This window comes from Palaemon carinicauda, chromosome 9, assembly GCF_036898095.1.
Source record: "Palaemon carinicauda isolate YSFRI2023 chromosome 9, ASM3689809v2, whole genome shotgun sequence".
NCBI lineage: Eukaryota > Metazoa > Arthropoda > Malacostraca > Decapoda > Palaemonidae > Palaemon > Palaemon carinicauda.
In genome coordinates, this window is record NC_090733.1 from 137,194,134 (window position 1) to 137,215,331 (window position 21,198).

A 21,198-nucleotide genomic window follows, 5' to 3' on the forward strand; every position below is an offset into this window, starting at 1 on the left:
ACTATTTCTTCAATTCAAGATGTCTGACCAGTCTCAAGTCCCTAAGTACAGGCAGTGTAGTGTTAGGGCTTGTACTAGGCGTCTTCCGAAGGCCTCCATAGATCCTCACACCGTTTGTTCCAATTGTAGGGGTAAATCCTGTCAATTGGAAGATCGATGTGAGGAATGCGCTGGGCTTTCGGAATTCGATTTTAACGAATTCCTTAAAAATGCACGTAGGCTAGAGAAGGATAGGATCAGGAGGAGTTCTTCTCGCTCTGTTGATTTTTCCTCTCCCCATGCCCCTCAACCTTTTCCTTCCCCTGTAGTGGTGACTCCCGACCCTGCTACTAGTGCTCAGCCATCCATGGCGGATATGATGCGTGCCATTCAGGCTCTTGGTGACAGAGTGGAGTCATTGGCTAATGACCGTAATCAGCTTTTGGCAGATGTCAAAGAGCTGAAAGCGAAAAGTGCAGTGGGAAGTGTTGTTAGTGCAAGTGAAGTGAAAAGTGTCAGTGTCAGTGTTGCGCATGAGGGTACATCTGTTCGTGCCAGTCGTCCTCCCAGTCCGGGACCTCTTGCAAGCTCCCAAGCCCAGGGGAGAAGCAATGTCGAAGGACCAAAGGGTTCGGCAGGCCTTGATCAGCGTACGGATGTACCCTCAGTGGTTGCGGACGTATCTGTCAGAGATCGTCCCATCCACAAACAGACGAATGAGCCCCATCATTCCTCGTCTGTGGAAGAAGTTTCAAGGAGGAAACGATGGACCAAGGTCTCACGACCTCTCAAGCGTAAGGTCCCTTCCGAGCGAGTCCAACGGCCCAGGTGTAGCCACTGGGTCAGTTCGGACTCGCCGCAGTCTTCCGAAGACTGCACACCTCTCAAGAGAGGTAGAGTGGTTCCACAACAGGCTACTGCTCCGTCTGTTGCTGCTCCAACCACGGTAGACCCTAAGTGGTCCATGCTGCAGACTATGCAGTCTCAGCTTGCTGCGTTCATGCAAGAGTATCATGCTGAGAAGGTTGACACTGCTCCTGTTAACCTACAACCTGCCGCGGTTGTGCGCTCAGCAGATACTGCGGCTGCCTGCTCCCACACTCCACCTGTGAGAGCTCCACCACCGATGCGCAGTCCACCCTGCCAGACGCATGTTCTTGCTGCACCATCTGTTGACATGCGTGAGCTACCGCATCAGCAGTGGGAAGGTGCTGTAGAGCTGCCGTGTTCTGACTCTATGCGGCATGCTCCGCAACCCATGCGGCATGCTCCGCATCCCATACGGCATGCTCCGCAACCCACGGCAATCCCTCCCACGCACCAGCACTCTGCTTTTGTTGTTGCCAGCTCGCAGACTGACCAGCAGCGGCATGATGTTGGATCCGCAGCAGCTACGCATGCACCCGTGCTGCCGGATTCAGCCGTTCAGCTTTCTGCTCCGCCTTTGCCACTTCCTACTCAGCTTTCGGATGATGGAGTATCGGATGACGAAGCTGCACATTTGGATGAACCGCACTCCGACTTAGAAGGGCCCAAGTCTACGCCTCCCTCCTTAGACTTTCGTAAAGTCCTTGCCTTGTTCAGGGACTTGTATCCAGAACAGTTTGTGTCTGCAACCCCTCGCTCTCCTCCCTCCGAGTTTGCTCTGGGCATGCAGTCTGCTGCTCCTGCCTTCACCAAGCTTGTCCTCGCACGCTCATCCAAGAGGGCTTTGAGGGTTATGGGAGAGTGGTTGCAGTCCAAGAAGCAACTGGGAAAGACTGCTTTCATCTTTCCGCCTACCAAGCTTGCTTCCAAATCTAGCGTCTGGTATGCCACGGGAGAGGAACCCGGCTTGGGAGTTCCTGCCTCTGCCCAGGGCGACTTCTCAAGTCTGGTTGACTCTCCCCGCAGGCTGGCTATGAGACGATCGAAGATTTGCTGGTCCTTTTCTGACATGGATCATCTGTTGAAGGGAGTCTTTCGTGCTTTTGAGATCTTCAACTTCCTCGATTGGTGTTTGGGAGCGTTAAGCAGAAAGACTTCCCCTTCGGATAAGGACTCTGCCATGCTGATCATGTCTAGCATGGACAAAGCCATTCGGGATGGGTCTGGTGAACTTGCGGCTTCGTACACGTCGGGAGTGCTTAAGAAGAGAGAACATCTTTGCTCCTTCTTGTCGTCTGGGATCACTCCTTGCCAGAAGTCGGAGTTGTTGTTTGCTCCTCTCTCCAAGTGTCTGTTTCCGGAGGAGCTGATCAAGGGGATGGCTGCCTCGCTGATCCAGAAGGATACCCATGATCTGATGGCATCTTCCGCACGTAAGGCTAAAGCTTTACCTTCCGTGCCTAGACCTTTCCGTCCTGCAGCAGTGGACACACCAGCAACTAGGTTCATCCCGCCCTTTCGTGGCAGAACCTCCAGCAGAGGAGGTACCCGTGCCGACAGTCACCGTGGCAAATCCAAGAAGGGTTCCAAGTCCGCAAAAGGCAGGATCTGACTGCCTTCCTCTCCAGACAGCAGTGGGAGCCAGGCTCAAGCTCTTCTGACAAGCTTGGGAGAGCAGAGGTGCAGACGCTCAGTCTGTGAAGTGGCTAAGGGAGGGGTACAGAATTCCGTTCTGCCGCAGTCCCCCTCTAGCAACTTCTCCCATCAACCTCTCTCCCAACTACAAGGAGAAGGACAAGAGGCTAGCGTTGCAACAAGAGGTGTCGCTCTTGCTACAAAAGGGAGCGGTAGTCATAGTCCGGGACCATCAATCCCCGGGCTTCTACAACCGTCTCTTCCTGGTAGCGAAGAAGACAGGAGGTTGGAGACCGGTGCTGGACGTCAGTGCTCTCAATGCTTTTGTCACCAAGCAGACGTTCACGATGGAGACGACAAAGTCGGTCCTAGCAGCGGTCAGGAAGGAGGACTGGATGGTCTCGTTAGACCTGAAAGACGCGTACTTTCACGTCCCCATCCATCCAGACTCCCAACCTTTCCTAAGGTTCGTCTTTGGAAAGGTTGTGTACCAGTTCCAAGCCCTGTGCTTTGGCCTAAGCACGGCACCTCTTGTGTTTACCAAACTGATGAGGAATATTGCCAAATTCCTTCACTTGGCAGACATCAGAGCCTCCCTCTATTTGGACGACTGGCTTTTAAGAGCTCCGTCAAGTCGTCGCTGTCTGGAGAATCTCAGATGGACTATGGATCTGACCAAGGAATTGGGCCTCCTGGTCAATATAGAGAAGTCCCAACTCGTCCCATCCCAGACCATTGTCTATCTAGGTATGGAGATTCAGAGTCGAGCTTTTCGGGCTTTTCCGTCGGCCCCAAGGATCAATCAAGCCCTAGAATACATCCAGAGCATGCTGAGAAGGAACCGATGTTCTGTCAGGCAGTGGATGAGTCTAACAGGGACACTTTCATCGCTGGCCCAGTTCATCGAGTTAGGGAGACTCCACCTCCGCCCCCTTCAGTATCATCTAGCTGCTCACTGGAGAAAGGACATGACGCTAGAGGCGGTCTCAGTGCCTGTTTCCGAAGAGATGAGGTCTACACTGACGTGGTGGAAGAACAGCATTCTTCTCAAGGAAGGTCTACCATTGGCTGTTCAGACCTCCGACCACCGTCTCTTCTCGGACGCATCGGACACGGGCTGGGGTGCGACACTGGACGGACAGGAATGCTTGGGCACGTGGAATCAGGAGCAAAGGACACTTCACATCAACTGCAAGGAGCTTTTGGCAGTTCATCTGGCCTTGATAAACTTCAAGTCCCTCCAGCTAAGCAAGGTGGTGGAGGTGAACTCCGACAACACCACAGCCTTGGCTTACATCTCCAAGCAAGGAGGGACTCATTCGAGGAAGTTGTTCGAGATCGCAAGGGACCTCCTCATTTGGTCAAAAGATCGAAAGCTTTCGCTGGTAACGAGGTTCATTCAGGGCGACATGAATGTCATGGCAGATCGCCTCAGCCGGAAGGGTCAGGTCATCCCCACAGAGTGGACCCTTCACAAGAATGTTTGCAGCATACTATGGGCCCTGTGGGGTCAGCCCACCATAGATCTATTCGCTACCTCGATGACCAAGAGGCTCCCGATGTATTGTTCTCCGATTCCAGACCCAGCAGCAGTTCACGTGGATGCCTTTCTGCTGGATTGGTCCCATCTAGACCTGTATGCGTTCCCTCCGTTCAAGATTGTCAACAGGGTACTTCAGAAGTTCGCCTCTCACGAAGGGACACGGTTGACGTTGGTTGCTCCCCTCTGGCCTGCGAGAGAATGGTTCACCGAGGTACTGCAATGGCTAGTGGACGTTCCCAGGACTCTTCCTCTAAGAGTGGACCTTCTGCGTCAGCCTCACGTAAAGAAGGTACACCCAAGCCTCCACGCTCTTCGTCTGACTGCCTTCAGACTATCGAAAGACTCTCAAGAGCTAGAGGCTTTTCGAAGGAGGCAGCCAGAGCGATTGCCAGAGCAAGGAGGACATCCACTCTCAGAGTCTATCAGTCAAAATGGGAAGTCTTCCGAAGCTGGTGCAAGGCGAATGCAGTTTCCTCAACCAGTACCTCTGTAACACAGATAGCTGACTTTCTGTTACATCTAAGGAATGTAAGATCCCTATCAGCTCCTACGATCAAGAGCTACAGAAGTATGTTGGCAGCGGTCTTCCGCCACAGAGGCTTGGATCTTTCCACCAACAAAGATCTACAGGACCTCCTTAGGTCTTTTGAGACCTCAAAGGAACGTCGGTTGTCCACACCAGGCTGGAACCTAGACGTGGTTTTAAGGTTCCTGATGTCATCAAGATTCGAACCGCTTCAATCAGCCTCTTTTAAGGATCTCACATTAAAGACTCTTTTCCTCGTTTGCTTAGCAACAGCTAAAAGAGTCGGTGAGATCCACGCTTTCAGCAGGACCATAGGTTTTACATCTGAAACGGCTACATGTTCCTTGCAGCTCGGTTTTTTGGCTAAAAACGAGCTTCCTTCTCGTCCTTGGCCCAAGTCGTTCGAGATCCCAAGCCTGTCCAACTTGGTGGGGAACGAACTAGAGAGAGTACTTTGCCCAGTAAGAGCTCTTAAGTACTATTTAAGACGGACAAAGCCATTACGAGGACAATCAGAGGCTTTATGGTGTTCTATCAAGAAGCCTGCTTTACCGATGTCTAAGAACGCAGTTTCTTACTACATCAGGCTTCTGATTAGAGAGGCACATTCTCATCTGAAGGAAGAAGACCTTGCTTTGCTGAAGGTAAGGACACATGAAGTTAGGGCTGTGGCTACTTCAGTGGCCTTCAAACAGAACCGTTCTCTGCAGAGTGTTATGGATGCAACCTATTGGAGAAGCAAGTCAGTGTTCGCATCATTCTATCTCAAAGATGTCCAGTCTCTTTACGAGAACTGCTACACCCTGGGACCATTCGTAGCAGCGAGTGCAGTAGTAGGTGAGGGCTCAGCCACTACATTCCCATAATCCCATAACCTTTTTTAATCTTTCTCTTGAAATACTTTTTATTGTTGTTTTTTGGGTTGTACGGAAGGCTAAGAAGCCTTCCGCATCCTGGTTGATTTGGCGGGTGGTCAAATTCTTTCTTGAGAAGCGCCTAGATTAGAGGTTGTGATGAGGTCCTTTAGTATGGGTTGCAGCCCTTCATACTTCAGCACCTAGGAGTCGTTCAGCATCCTAAGAGGACCGCTAGGCTCAGTAAGGAAGACGTACTTAAAAAAGGCAGAGTAATGGTTCAAGTCGACTTCCTTACCAGGTACTTATTTATTTTATGTTTGTTATTTTGAATAACTGCTAAAATGAAATACGGGATACTTAGCTTCTAATGTTAACATGTATGCTGGTCTCCACCCACCACCCTGGGTGTGAATCAGCTACATGATCATCGGGTAAGATTAATATTGAAAAATGTTATTTTCATTAGTAAAATAAATTTTTGAATATACTTACCCGATGATCATGAATTTAAGGACCCTCCCTTCCTCCCCATAGAGAACCAGTGGACCGAGGAGAAAATTGAGTTCTTGTTGACAAGAAGTACTTGAGTACCTGCTCACAGATGGCGCTGTTGTGTACACCCCCACCTGTATAGCGATCGCTGGCGTATCCCGACCTTAGATTTCTGTCGGGCAACGGAGTTGACAGCTACATGATCATCGGGTAAGTATATTCAAAAATTTATTTTACTAATGAAAATAACATATCTTATAATAGTTTGGGAAGACAGAATACAGGATAAAATAAAACTGAGAATTCCTTCAACATCTTACACAGTAAAGAGAAGAGTTGATGTAATAAGAAATATGATATTCCTAATTTAAACTTCATAGGATTCGGATAGCATCGTGCATGTACCGCCATACCTGGGATTTTGTCCTTCTCTAAGTGAAAATCAGAATTTGGGATTTAAAAGGCACATGAATAGGCTAAGATAGAAGTAATGGGTTCTTTATAATAAAAACTTATTTTTTAAAAATACTGTGTTTAATCTCATTTGAATATTTTTTTTCTTATTTTATCTTCAGATGGGAGGCAGTAGATTTCTTCATGTGGGCCAAATTTTAGCTGCTGTCGACAAAAGCAACTTGGCCAAGCTCAGAAAACGCACAGGCTTTTCTATTAGCAACTGTAAGAAGGCTTTGGATATGCATGCCAATGATATAACCAAAGTAAGTAAAATACTACTATATATAATCTGTTGTCAATGTTTGGAATGCTGCATTGAATAAATTTTAAGTATCCTTTATCTTAATGTATTTGGGAAGGTTCTTTAAACATTAACAAGTTACTTTTACATTCTGTGCTGACTGCATATTCCTCCTCATTATAATACAGCCCTATTATATTGTAACCTTTGATTGTGAATTAATTGATAAAGGATTATAGATGTTTGCAGGATTTATTCCTACGCATAAACAAACCTTTCATCCTTTTGAGGGATGTGAGCAGCACTGGAATAGCTTGTTAATGTCTGGTGGCACAAGGGTGAACCCCACCCATCTGCCTGTCACAGGATAGCCAGTTGTTCTTACATGAATACAAACTTTCATCCTTTAAAGGTTTAAAGGTCGTTCATGAATGGCAGAGGCAAGGGACAGTGACATTGCCCTATCAAGCAGGACAATGCCCTAGAGACTGACCATACTGTATTACATATGATCAGCCCCCAAGCCTCCTTTCCTCCCAAGCTAGGACCAAGGAGGGCCAGGCAATGGCTGCTGATAACTCAGCAGATAGACCTATAGGCTCCCCCAAACCTCCCATCCTTTGCTCACAAGGATGGTGAGGTTGCAGCAACCAAAGTAAATAAAGAGTCTGAGCAGGACTCGAACCCCAGTCTGGCAATCACCAAGCAAGGATGCTACCACCAGGCCACTACAACCCTAATGAGAATATGATATGAGGGTAGCTGGAAATCGGGTTATATGATGTATCACCAGCACACTGAATAGCCACTTTGATTTCAACCACAGAGCAGTGCTGTTGTACTCTCAGCGCTAAAACATATCTGTCCATTTCTAATAATCCTATCTTTCATTTCTCAGACCATTTGATTATGGAGAATCCAAATGCAGGCTTGCGGTTCCGTAAGAAACGTTACCCAGCATCTTGCAGCAATACTCTGGTCACCAAAGCATAACCTACGGTAGATGGCAAGAGTATGTCGAAAATGTTTGTTTGTTTCAGGAATGAGGGTACTTTATCTTAGAAACAAAACCCAATATCTAATACCGTTGCAGATTTTTTCTTTACAAAGAAGCATAATATCAGCAAATCTGGAATACGGCTGTTAAAACTTTAAATGAGGTGTCAACAACAGACTGGTTGAATACTAGTCTTTTCAGTCTGTATCTCAGTGAGGTATACCAGATAGGCAGACATGCCCAGAGGTTTCTGGCCATAGTTGCGACATGTTTATTTCCATTATGGAGACTGACCCTCACCGTCTTTGCCCTGTGTACAGAGGACACTCGTCAACACAGACTTCTCCCTGCGGTGAGTATTGGGAGTAGCCCTCCTCCCAGTGGGAGATGTACGGCAGGAGACATCGAGGCAGTGATGGAGAAATGGAGGAAGGTGGATTAAGACTCCTTCCTCCATCAAGCCATAACATCCCGGCATCCCGAGACTCGGGCTCCGGTGTTACAAAAAACCTCATCTGTAACTAGACAGACTCATAAGCCTTCCAAGGACAGTTCCAGGCCTGTCCAATCCATCAGCATATGCCAGAATCCGCAGAAGGCCCTTTTTGGGTAAGAGAGGAAAAGAGCGATGGGGTAGAGGAGATGAGTGAGGACTATGCCCCTAATATGGGGTCCCATTCCCCTTGCTATACCACCAGTTGGATATGCCGAAGTTCTAGGTGGATGAGATACAGTAGCAGTTTTACAGGCCAGAACACTGGACAGTAAGTGTCGTGCATTCAAGTTATCTCATCCCATTCACCAACTCTTCCTCCCCTAATTTGTCCCCCAATGAGGTCAATGACCTTGATACGGGGATCATTAAATGACGTAGCCCTCTGGGCAGAGATCTGGACCATGGTAAAGAAGGGTGCTCTTCAGTAGGTGTGCAACGAGTCTCCAGGCTTCTACAGTTGACTCTCTTATCCAGAAGGAGTCTGAAGGCTGGAGACGGTCATAGACTTTAGGCCTTGAATGAGTTTGTTCTACAGACTCGATTCAAAATGGAGACTACAGCCTTGATCAAACAAGCAATAAGACCGTTAGACTTCATGATCATAATAGACCTTGATTAGCAACTATTTAGTGTTCGTACGGTAGGAGAAACTTCTCTCAGTCGTGGCAGTAAAAGCTTATCGCTCCCAAAGGGAATTTATCTCTGCCCGTCGTGGGAATTGTCAGCTTTGACGAGAAGCTTCAAACAGGCTTGCCATCCTCATGAAATCAAACTCCTGACTTGGAGTGTGGTCAAGGTTGTAACCCCTTGGTGTCTTCTAAGAAAGTACACAGTAAGTGAACTTCACAGACTTTCGTACTTAGTTTCACACTCCAGGAGGTGGAGGCAACTGCTGTTTGCCTATGTACCAGACTTTGTCGCAAAAACAGAATCTATCAGTTAAGGACAACTGGTTTGACTCCTGCATTTCATTAATCAAGGAGGTAGCCCATATGATTTATTTTTTGCCTTGTTCTGTACCGGCAGTTATTCTTTACTTGAAAAGTACACGTCAATGTCGTCCTATGGTACACAATCTTTTCGTCAGTACTGGCAAGATGAAGAAGAAATTAACTAAAATACTTTTTCTTTTTGTCTTTGGGAATCCATCATGAGAGCACACAAAACTTGGTAGATCCGTTTATGCAACTAAATCCCAAAGCCCATGATAGAGGAATTGCTACTTCTTTGGCTTTCAGTAAAAACTATTTAGACAAGTCCTTAAAGCTGGTGTCGGGAAAAAACCAACCCCACCATTACTGCTTACTATCTCAAGGATTGCACCCCCATGTCCTTGGACACTTTTTCTATTGGACGTGTGGTAGTTGCCCAGCAACTGGTGTGGTGAATTGGCTCCATAGAGGACAAGTAGCATAGTTCCTAAGTTAACAGTTACACCTTATAATTTTTGTGTGAGAGTAGAATGTCCTTCTTGCCATCTTTTCATCTCTTTCATCGACATCTCCCTCTCTTGGGATCATCCTATGTGATGTTAATGCTGGCCTTCTTGGATCACGGGATGCAAGGGAGGCTTGCACTGTTTTTCATCTTATAAGAATGTGCACGTTCATTGTTTATTCCGGGTTGTTAGCCAGGAAGATGGCAAACGGGACTTCCTTCCACCTAAGGAAGACTCCCTTTTTAAATGAAAAGGGTTTGTTTTACTTCCTGCCACATCCACAAGTCCCAGCCAAAGTTAGAGTTCCCCATTTCAAGACGCCTTTCAACCTGACACACGGGCGAGTAGGGAATGCTATATTGGTTGCCAGATCCTCAGTGATTCATCATGGGTCATCCCAGCTTGTGCGCCAGATTATGACCATTTTAAATGATTCAGGTTTTTATAGCTAGGAAAAATACAAATAAATAAAATTTGCAATATTTTCCACCTTTATTTTTATCGCAATCTAAAGATTGACAGAATCATAAATTAAGCTCATGAAATTTTCTGTAAAACTATTAGTAAAAATCTAAAGATTCAATATTCATTACAAAGTTGATTTTTTCAGTCTGAAGTACAGTATGTTTTCAGCATCCCTCGTAAGAGTTTCTGATATACTGTTAAAGAATTTTCTCTTGAATTACAGAATTGAGCAATGTTTGTGAGGACTTTCCCTTTTACCAATCTTCTTTTTTCCTACAGGCTGAAGAGTGGTTGCAAGCGGAAGCTCAGGCACAAGGATGGGCTAAAGCTTCAAAGTTATCTGGCAGGACAACTGCACAAGGACTTGTAGGAGTTCACATCGATGGTCCTGTTGGGGCTATACTGGAAGTTAACTGCGAAACAGACTTTGTTGCGCGTAATGAACAGTTTAGGTCTTTAGTATCGCAGGCAGCTAAGGAATGTGCTGTAAATACTTCGTCACTTCGGCAGGATACTTTACTAAAGGTTTGTTCACATATATGAACAGAGAAAGTTTTACAAATGCATTTGTTGCTGGCACTGGCTCGTAATTAAATAAGGAAGAAAAATAATTTTTCCATTACTGCTATGTAGCTAAATGCTGTGTATGTAATCACACAGGGAGTTTGTCAGTGTACTAGCAGTAGCTGCCAAATACAATCTGGTATTTCTACCATCCATGTGGTAAGTATAATTTTTGGTAATTTTGTTGCTACTAAAGCACCAAATAATAATTGGGACTGGTAAGATGGGGTTATCCTTGTGGTGTGTCTGCATTTATTCAATATTAGGAAATCAAGAAGTTGGCTAATAATTTCACCTCACAAGGAGTCAAGTATATTAATAGAAAATTAAGAAAGGTATATCTTTGAAGCAATTAAAATGATTACAGTACTGTGAATTTTGAAAAAAATGGTGCAGTACTCTGAATTTTGAAGATGTTTTTTATTCAAAGTTCTGTCAGATTACATTGTCCCTTCCAATTAGGATGTGATTATTTCGTTTTTATAATTTATCTGTTCCTACACAGATACAACCCCCGTCCTTTAATACAGTAGGAGTACGATATGCTTTCAGCATAGCAGGAACTTGGCTGTCAAAATTTACAAGGTGTTGATAGTTACTAGTAGGTGATGAGGACCCCCACCCACCAGCGCACTATGTAGCCATTTTGTTTTCAGCTGCTGTATAGTAAAGATATCCCTCCGGCACCCCGAAATGGTGGTTTTAATTTTTTTTCTTTTAGATACATGTTGGCAGTTTGTTGCGTGCAAGGGATATTAAGAAATTTTGTAGTTTTTCTCCTGATAACAGTAGCCAACGGATTATGTATATCCTTTTGATATAATATACATTTCTTGTTCCTGTTTGATAGCTTCCCTGGCACTGTTTATCCCCTCGCTTGTGTGGATTGGTGACCACGATGTAATACAGTAGTATCCGAGTACCGATTCCTTTCTCGTACGTACCGAAAATAGGTTTTGTTCATAAGTTTCACCCCTATCCTCTCGGACAAAGGGGAGGATGTCCAAATATATGCAATCCACTGCTAATGACATATCTTTCACACTGGTACTAGTTGCTGGAACTGACCTACAATAACATCTGCTGCTTCCTCATACCCACCCTCTTAACGAGCGAATGCTTTGAGGAAGTCATTTGACTAAAACATGGAATCTCATTTCCATGTTGAAGCCTTGTGATGGACAAGATGGATCTCAAGCTTGGGAGTAAAATTTTCCACAGTTTGACTCAAAATTTCTCTCTATTCTGTTTTCTACTTCTTGACTTTACTCCGGCCTCCTCCTAATTTCAACACATTTCTTGCAACTGGCTGTCCTAACTTGGTAACATTTCCCATAGTTATATATTTTTGTTTATTTCTCTATTCTTATGTTTTTTTTTCTTTCTTGAATGGCGTGGATATTTCCACATTTGTTATTACTGCCTGCTGAGATAAATGGGAGAAAGGATCATGGTTGGGAGGTACTTGCTTTCAAAGCTGTATGTGAGAGTACAGTATTGAAGATCTCGGCTATCCCAAAGATGGTTTGGACCATTTCGGCAGAACTATTCTCAAGGATTTGGTCATCGGATTCCGAAGGAATGCAATCATTGAGATAGGACTCTTGGCTTTTGACCAGAAGCCCATCATTACAGATACAGTATAGGGAGGATGATTACAATTATTTATTTTTTTTGGTTGCAGTTCTAACAGGCAGGTTTAGCTTATTCCTGTGGCTCTATATCTGTTTTGGTGGTATCCCAAGGGTAGGGTATGATGTAGACCATCTGGTAAGTGTACTCTCGCTGTGCCGATAGCGGCGAATGCAAATTTTCTTTCCAGCGTATGATACCTTAATAATATTCTCAAGCAGGTAAACCAACCAACCAAACCCAAACCCTTTTATATGGATTCATCTGATAACGACCCCACTCCTCTTGATATGCTGACTCTGCCTGGCACTGTTTACGACCTTAGCTAGTTTGATTAAGGAAAATTGTGTTGATGACCTAGGAACTAAAAAGGACCATTATACCAATGTTCCAAAATCTAGTAACTTGGGTAACAAGAAAACTGCAAATCTTTCATATTACCCAAATTAGAATAGAGACAAATTATGAACTATAAAGCATTTGAGTGTTATGGATTAATAAAGGAAATATTAATGAAGGTTAAAGATGATAAATGGGATTCATGGATATCTTATCATAGTCATGATGAAGCATTTAATGCCATAAATAATATTATGCATACAGCATTAGAATTAATAACTTCTTTATCATGGGTGCTTTGTGTGAATAGGTACCAATGGATTTGGGTGTATACAAACCTCTGACTGGGTTGAAAAAGATGAGGATGTAGTTATGCCTTTCCAGAGAAAGCCAAATCTACCAATATGGCTTGTTGCTGAACACAAAGCGCATACATTTGCAAATTAATTCAGAAAAAGGTAGGAATCATCGTACCTGGAGATATATCTCGGTTTGGATAAAATAGTTACCACGTCCATGGTAAATCATACACACAATCTGTAATACTATCAAACCTAAAGACAAGTAGTGATGATATTATATTAGATGTCAAACCCCACCTAAATTTTAGATATGGAATGGGAGTAGTCTTCAATAAAGACCTGCATGAATTTACAGAAAAGGAGACATTGGCCATGTGTCCATTAACAGTGTGGAAAGTGCAGGCTTTTGATGTACCTTTCCACATTATTATTGAAAATTAAAGGATTTAAATTCAACCTTTCAAACAGAAGCCACTGCAATGTTTTAGTTGTTTTAAATTTGGACAGCCTGCTAAAGTTTGCAAAAACTAAAAAAATGTGTAGCCTTTGCTCCAAATCTTACTATGGAGATTGTACACTTGAGGCTGGTTATTTGAACTGCAACTCAAATAATTAATCCACTGGTAGGAGTTGCACTATTAAGTTGGAAGAAGCTCCCACATTAGTGTGGGACATGCTAAAAGTCTACTGAATAAATCGAGCAGCTACGTAAGGCATTAAAATCTAGATGAAATTTACCACAGGTTACGTCAAACCCACCTAGCACTTCCAGTAGTACCAGAAAAAGAAATACGGGTCATTTTTCCTTTGCTTACACATACACCGAAAAGTCTGGCCTATTCCTTCCATATTTTCCTTTGTCCTCATACACCTAACAACACTGAGATAACCAAACAATTCTTCTTTGCTCAAGAGGTTAACTACTTAACTGTAATTGTTCAGTGGCTACTTTCCTCTTGGTAAAGGTAGAAGAGACTCTTTAGCTATGGTAAGCAGCTCTTCTAGGACACTCCAAAATTAAACCATTGTTCTCTAGTCTTGGGTAGTGCCATAGCCTCTGTACTATGATCTTCCACTATCTTGGTTTAGTTCTCTTGCTTGAGGGTACACTCAGGCACAACATTCCATCTTGTTTCTCTTACTCCTGGTTTTTTTTTATTTTTATAATTTGAATACGAAAGATCTATTGTAAGGATTTTACTGTTCGTAAAATATTTAATTTTAATTGTACATTACTTCTCTTGTACATTTTATATTTTCTTTTCTCACTGGGCTATTTTCCCTGTTGGAGCCTTTGGGCTCACAGCATCCAGCTTTTCCAACTAGGGTTGTAGCTTAGCTAGTAATACTAATGATAAAATGCTGCATGACAAGGTAAGCATACTGCCTTATGAGATTTTGCCCTTGGTGTATTTACACTGGGGCTTGCCAGTCTCTGTACAACTTTCGTACCTCTTTATAAACAATAGTACAAACCTCTCTCAGACTCTGCCCTTGCTTGATTTAGTGGGGAAGATGCACAAACCTGGAAGCTCATCATGTCTTAATTAAAAAAAGAGAGACTTCCATCTCTCTTGTCCCCTCCCATAGTGAACATTAAAGTTTTGACATCAAATAAATATATGTCTATTGATATTTCTGATTAACAACTCCCTCAACCTGTTCTCTTATTGGCAGATTTGAATGGTAGACATTCTTTATGGAGCGATGTTTTAACAAACACGGGGCAACATTATACCATCAATTGTGGAAAACGAAGATGTAGGACTCCTTATTACAGGAGAGCCCAGGAACTTTTCTGTTCATCCAGGCACCTTTTCATCCATTGACCTTTCAATTGCAAGCTCTAACTACCTTCTGAGATTTTTATTGGAGAATTTTAGATGATTGTCATACTAGTGATCATGCTTCGATCATTATAAACACCAACAATAATCCAACCTTATAGAGATTGCCACACTAGTACCTTGACAAGGCAGACTGGAGTAGATTTCGGGAGCTAAGCAAAATTGAACGGAATGCAAAACAGTTTGAAATTGTCAATGATGCCATAGACTTACTAAATGGAACTCTCTATACAGCAGGAGTCATTTTAATCACCAAACCCACAGGGTTATCAAACAACGACTAGTCCCTTTGTGGTCTTTGGAACTAACTGTCTTGCACAGAACCACAAGAAAATCTCTAACTCAATTGCGTAGACACAGTACAGAGGAGATTTTAGTTATATACAAATATAGAGCACAGTTCCACCATGCAATGAAGAAAGCTAGGCGCCATTCTCGGATATCTTGTGTTTCCACAGGCAACAGTAGAACACCACCATCTTCTGTATGGAGGAAAGTAAATAGATAATAGGTAAATTTACCCCCAACCCACCCTCAGTGTTGAAGGTGAATGGTCTGCCTGTGACAGGAGCAACTGATGTTAGCTATGCTTTGGCCGATCATTTCTCTAATGTATCATGCAAGTGTGAAGGAGTTCCTGGTCACCCATATAGAAGCATGATAGAATGGAAAATGTTAAATTTTACTGCAGAAAAGGAGGAATCTTACAATGCTCCTTTTACTGAAATTGAATTTGATTCCACACTTGCTACTGTGCTTGTAATGATACAGCCTCTGGCCCCGGCAATGATTAAATATGTACCTGTTAATACAAAGTTTTTTATTTTAAGTTTAACAGAATATGACATGATCAGAGCTATCCAAGTATTTGGGAACTAGGCATTATTTCAGCATTTTTAAAACCCGGAAAGGATAAGTTTTTTAGCAGCAAACTATTGAGTAATTGCATTAACTTCTTGTTTATTGAGATTATGGAGAAGATGGTTATTGCAAAACTGGTATGGTACCTGGAGAAGAGAGGTATTTTATCACCTATCCAGTGTGGGTTTTAGAAAAATGCACTCTACTGATGGGTTGGTATGTATGACTTGGGGCCTCTATTTGTTAAGCTTTGCTAATATAATTAAAACCATTCATAATTTGTGATTGAGAGGATAGCTACCATTGAGTACTGTAGGTGAAACTCTGTCAGAAGAAATGTCAGGAAAGAGTAGTTCCCCAGGGTAGTGTGCCGAGTGTAACCCTATCTGCATTAGCCATTAATGAGATATCCTCTGTCATTTCCCTAGATATTCTCTCAATGCACTTTGTGTATGATCTCTGCATATCATTTGCTGGAGCTGGAATGGCAATAGTTGAGAGAAAACTACAACTCTCAATTGACAAAATCATTCAGTGGACTGATATGAATGGATTTAAGTTTTCGACAAGCAAAACCGTTGTTGTCCATTTCTGTTGTATTGGGGGGTATAGCTAGACCTGGATATGTACATCAAAGGCCAACGTATCTCATGTGTAAGTGAAGGTAGATTTTTAGGATTGATATTTTATTGCAGGCTGATATGGCTCCTCACTTAAAAGCCTTAAAAATAAAATGTCCCGAGGCTCAACATTTTTATTTACCGATGGCTCCAAATCTGATTCTGGCATTGGATTCAGAGTATAGAGCTGTGTACTTCCCCTAGTATCTTCTATATTACTGCCGAACTATGTGGCATACTAACCGCTATTGAATAAATAGCGTTAAAGGGTAAGAGCAATTTTACCGTTTTTAGTGATGCAAAAAGTGTCCTACAAGCTTTAGAAGTTTTAAATTCCAGTAATCCTTTAGCTTTAAAAAATTTTAAAGCTCTTTATTATTAGGCTGAGAGGTATAATGGTTCAACTGTGCGGGGAGCCGACACTTGTTGGTGTTTGGAAATGAGGAGGCAGATTTACTGGCAAAGTATACTTCAGATGAGGTGCTACCAAGATAGTATTCTATCCTCTGTAATGGTTTATTACCAGTTATTAAGAGTTTGCTTTATAATAACTTGACAACAGCTTTAGAATAGCTTAGATGGAAATAGGATGAAAGAAATAGCAAAGGATATATCTCCCTGGAGGTAAAATATGATGCTCTGAAAGTGGGAGACTACTCTTTGTTCTCTTAGCATTAGTTACACTGGGTTGATACGTGATTTTCTGATAACTGGCCAACATCAACTATATTGCGATGACTGTTTGGTATCCCTGACAGTGGTGCATTTGTTGACTGAATACCCAAATTTCAGCACTATATTAATAGATATCTGTTTGAGGCTCGAAGAGAGTATGGTAGGCTCATCCTTGGCAAGATTCTTGGGTAGGATGTATTGTACTGTGCTGGCAGTATTTTTAGATTTATTCAAGAAGAAAGTCTTTTGAAAGCTACTTAACTTCTATGAGGAAATCTTCGCTTTTATGGTTTTAAATTGAATTTCCTTTTATACTTTATTTATAACAAACAATTTCGTATGTCAGGATTCCAGAAAACTCTAAATCAATCAATCTTCATGTCGAAACTGTTTGGAGGATTAACACATTAATCACTTTCACTCCTGGAATAAATTGCTTTGACATTCCCAGGTAAGTACTGTAAACCATCCATTTGGTTATAGGGACTTCTCCCTTCAAAGAATAAGTCTCCTTTTAAAGGACGATGGTTTTTATATGTGTAGGAACACGTCACTAGTTTTTAAAATAATTTGTAATTTTCTTAAGTCTACAAACCTGAATCCTTTAAGTCACGTTTCACGCCTCAACCACCCTGCAAGTCCTAGGTTTAAGGTCAACCACCCTGCAAGTCCTAGGTTTAAGGTCAAATTGGCTACTGTTTGCGCTGGCAGGGGAGCGGGGATTCCCTGCTACCCACCAGTAACCACTGACACCTTGTGAATTTTAACAGCTAAAGTCAGCTATGGTAAAAGCATACTCCTATTAAAGGAGTTGGGTCTGTTTGATTAGGAAAAATACAAGTTACTAGAAAAATTTGTGATTTCAATGGTTAATTTAAACTATGTTTTAAAATATTTACACAAGATTTAGAATGGTTTAAAAATTTTACAGTGTTTAGAGTACTGTATTCATTACTATATTAACTTTAAAAACTAGTTTAGTCTTTTTATTAAAGGTATTTTAATTATTTCAGGAGTTCATGTCAGAGGAGCAGCTAAAGGGTATGGTTGCGAGTGATGGTAAAACTTTGGCAGACCATCTTGCCCTCGTCATTGGCGTTATTGGGGAAAATATGAGCCTACCGAGAGCAGCGAGATTAGTTGCTCCCGATGGTGTTCAGCTCGTTGGATATAGTCATCCTACTCCATCCGATGAAACAAAACTTTTAGGAAAGTTTGGTGCAATTCTTGCACTTAGGAGTCCGGGTGCATTAACTGAGGTGGCAAGACAGTTATGTTTACATGTTATTGGTAAGTAATTAGATATTTAGAGGAAAAATGTATATACAGTATAGTACTACTTTGATGCATTTTGATACTCTAGTAAATTTTGTTGTATTTCCAGTTAGGATACACAATTACACCACCAAATTAAATAACATTAATGACAGTAGTTTATATGGATTGTATGATATTAACCGAACAAAATAGTTGATGCTTTTACCTATATCTCTGCTGTATTACTGGAACAACATCAACAGTCTCTTCTCTTTTCTTAGAATGAGACTTGCTATTAACTTTTTGAGGGGAGACACTTTCTTTTCAGTGTTGGTAACAGTTATATCAGTAGGCTTATTTCTATAATTTGGCCTTTTCACCTCTACCTTCGGTTAATTCCTTGTAGTGCTACTTCTTAATTGCTGATTATTTATTCTTTATTCATCTTTACACTCTAACATGATTCTTTATAAATTCCTTATTATCAAGGTTTTGTTGTTGACCTTTGTTTAATTTTCTCAGTTTACTTTCTTAATTATTTCAAAGTTGCCTTGTCTGTCTCTTAGTAATCTTTAAGTTATCGTCATTCTCGTCAAGAGCTTGAAGATTTTTAACACCTGTTGTATTTGCATTGTCTCTATTCTTTTCATCCTTGTCCTCTTCAGCCGTTCTTTCAATGTTACTACCAACATTAGTTTTGACATCTTTTCTAACATACTTTCCAAATCACCATCTTTAAAATTTCTGTAGCTTTGGCCTTATTTTCTAGTGCATTTTCAATTTTTGTTAAATATCAAAAAGAGTCCTTTAATGAATCAATTTCCTATGTTACCTTTACAAAGTCATCTTTGTGATCTATCAATCTATTAAAGATTGATTTTATGTCTAAATGTGAAACACCATTTCCTTACGATTTAGTGATAAGTACCAGTATTAGGAAATTGAAAAAAAAAAAATTTTGAGCATTTAGTCTTGTTGTTCCTACACACAAATACAAACCTCTAATAGGAGTATGGCTACATTGATCTTGGTAAGGGTAGAAAAGACTTTTCAGCTAATGGTTTGCAGCTCTTCTAGGAGGATACTCCAAAATCCAACCATTGTTCTCTAGTCGTGGGTAGTGGCATAACCTCTGTACCATGGTCTTCCACTGTCTTAGGGTAGAGTTCTCTTGCTTTGAGGGTACACTTGTTCATGCTGTTTTATCCTATTTCTCTTCATCTTGTTTTTTTTTAAAGGTTTTATAGTTATATTTGGAAGATTTATTTTAATGCTACTGTTCTTAAAATATTTTTTTTTTAATTGTTCATTACTTCTTTAGTAGTTTATATATTTCCTTGTTTTCTTTTCTCACTGGGCTATTTTTCCCTGTTGGAGCCCTTGGGCTTATAATAAACAGTCTGCTTTTCGGCTCCTATGCGAAGGGATCCGCAAAGAAGCTGGTCCTCAGGGCCGAAGTCCAGACCATGCTGGAGAGGGGTGCTCTCCGAGAGATAGTGGACGAATCTCCAGGCTTTTACAGTTGGAATTTTCTGGTGAAAAAGACAGCAGGAGGCTGGAGACCAGTCATCGGTCTCTCCCCTCTGAACATATTTGTCCAACAGGTTCAGAATGGAAACAACAGACACGGTCATTCAAGTGGTACGTCCCAGGGACTTAATGTGTGCACTGGATCTGAAAGACACATTCCGAATCCGATACATCCGTCTTCAAGGAAGTATTTAAGATTCATTCACGAAGGAAAGATATACCAGTTCAAGGTTCTATGCTTCGGTCTCACAATAGCCCCTCAGGTGTTTACCATAGTGTTCGCCCTAATGTTATCTTGGGTCCACAGGAATGGCAACCGTCTTCTCAGGTATCTGGAACACTGGCTGATCCTAGCAGACTGTGACGACCCCCCTTCGTCACCGAGACATGCTTCTCGAGTTTTGTCGGGATCTGGGGGTCTTAATAAATCACGAGAAGCCATTACTGCAACCTTCACAGAGACTGGTATACCTCGGAATGACCATAGACACTGTCCTAGAGAAAGTCTTCCCATCAGACGAAAGATCACACTGGCTGAAGGAAGTGGTTGCTTCCTTCCTCAGGAAAGAAGTTCTTCCGGCCTCCCGTTGGCAGAGTATGCTAGGCCATCTATCCTCTCTCATCTGACTTGTTCCAAACGGCTGCCTCAGGATAAGATCCCTTCAATGGCAGCTTAAGTCTGTGTGGAACCAACACATCGACCCACCGGACACCATAGTTCCCGTAACTCAGAATTAGGTGACTGATATGAGTTGGTGGTGGTAGATGAAACCCTTCGGCAAGGCCAGAACCTTCTTGTTCCCCCTCCGGATTTGATGCTCTTCACAGATGCATCAAAAGGAGGGTGGGGGTGCTCACCTACTGCACCATACTATCTCCGGCCTTTGGTTAGAATCAGAAAGGTACCAGCACATAAATCTGCTAGAGATGAGAGCAGCCTACCTAGCTCTTCATCAGTTCCAACAGTTGCTGGCAGGTCACTATGGTGTTGATGAGCGACAACACCCAGTAGTGACGTACATAAACAAACAGGGCGGTACCTTTTCGCAGCCTTCATGTCATCTTGCAGTAAAGATCCTCAGGTGGTTAAAAGAACATACTAGGTTCTATCAGCTCGCTTCATTCCTGGCAAGAGGAATGTGCTCGCAGACAATCTGAACAAAGCGCCTCAGATAGTAGGCTCCGAATGGTCTTAGAATCTTCAGATAGACAACAAAGTCCTTACTTGGTTTGGTTCCCCAACTGTAGACCTGTTCGCAACATCTCTGAACAGCAAGCTCCCGCTTTACTTGTACTCCAGTCCCAGACCCTCAGGCTCTATGGCAAAATGCATTCCAACAACGGTGGGACAACATCGACGTGTACGCCTTTCCCCCCGTTTTTTCTGATGAGAAGACTGCTCAACAAAACCAGTGTTTCCAAAGATCTATTGATGACCTTTATAGCTCCGCTATGGCATCACGCAGAGAACCACTCAGGCCTCCTGCAACTGCTCGTAGATCGACCGAGAAAACTCCCTCCACGATCAGATCTACTCAAACAGCCACAAGTGAACATCTTCCACAGGGCCGTGAAGTTA

General features: G+C 42.6%; 1 protein-coding gene across 3 annotated transcripts in view; it reads left to right on the plus strand.

Annotated features, from left to right (window-relative positions):
• The window catches only part of mEFTs (elongation factor Ts, mitochondrial), an 80,634-nt gene that overhangs the window by 57,507 nt on the left and 1,929 nt on the right, over positions 1-21,198 (plus strand). The window contains exons 2-5 of one of the 3 annotated variants that reach the window (XM_068380506.1): positions 6,475-6,618; positions 10,272-10,517; positions 10,653-10,715; positions 17,846-18,122. In XM_068380506.1, coding sequence (XP_068236607.1) covers positions 6,475-6,618; positions 10,272-10,517; positions 10,653-10,715; positions 17,846-18,122 — 730 coding nt within the window. The remainder of the gene's footprint in view (positions 1-6,474; positions 6,619-10,271; positions 10,518-10,652; positions 10,716-17,845; positions 18,123-21,198) is intronic. The other 2 variants (XM_068380507.1, XM_068380508.1) reach the window with 2 other exon arrangements.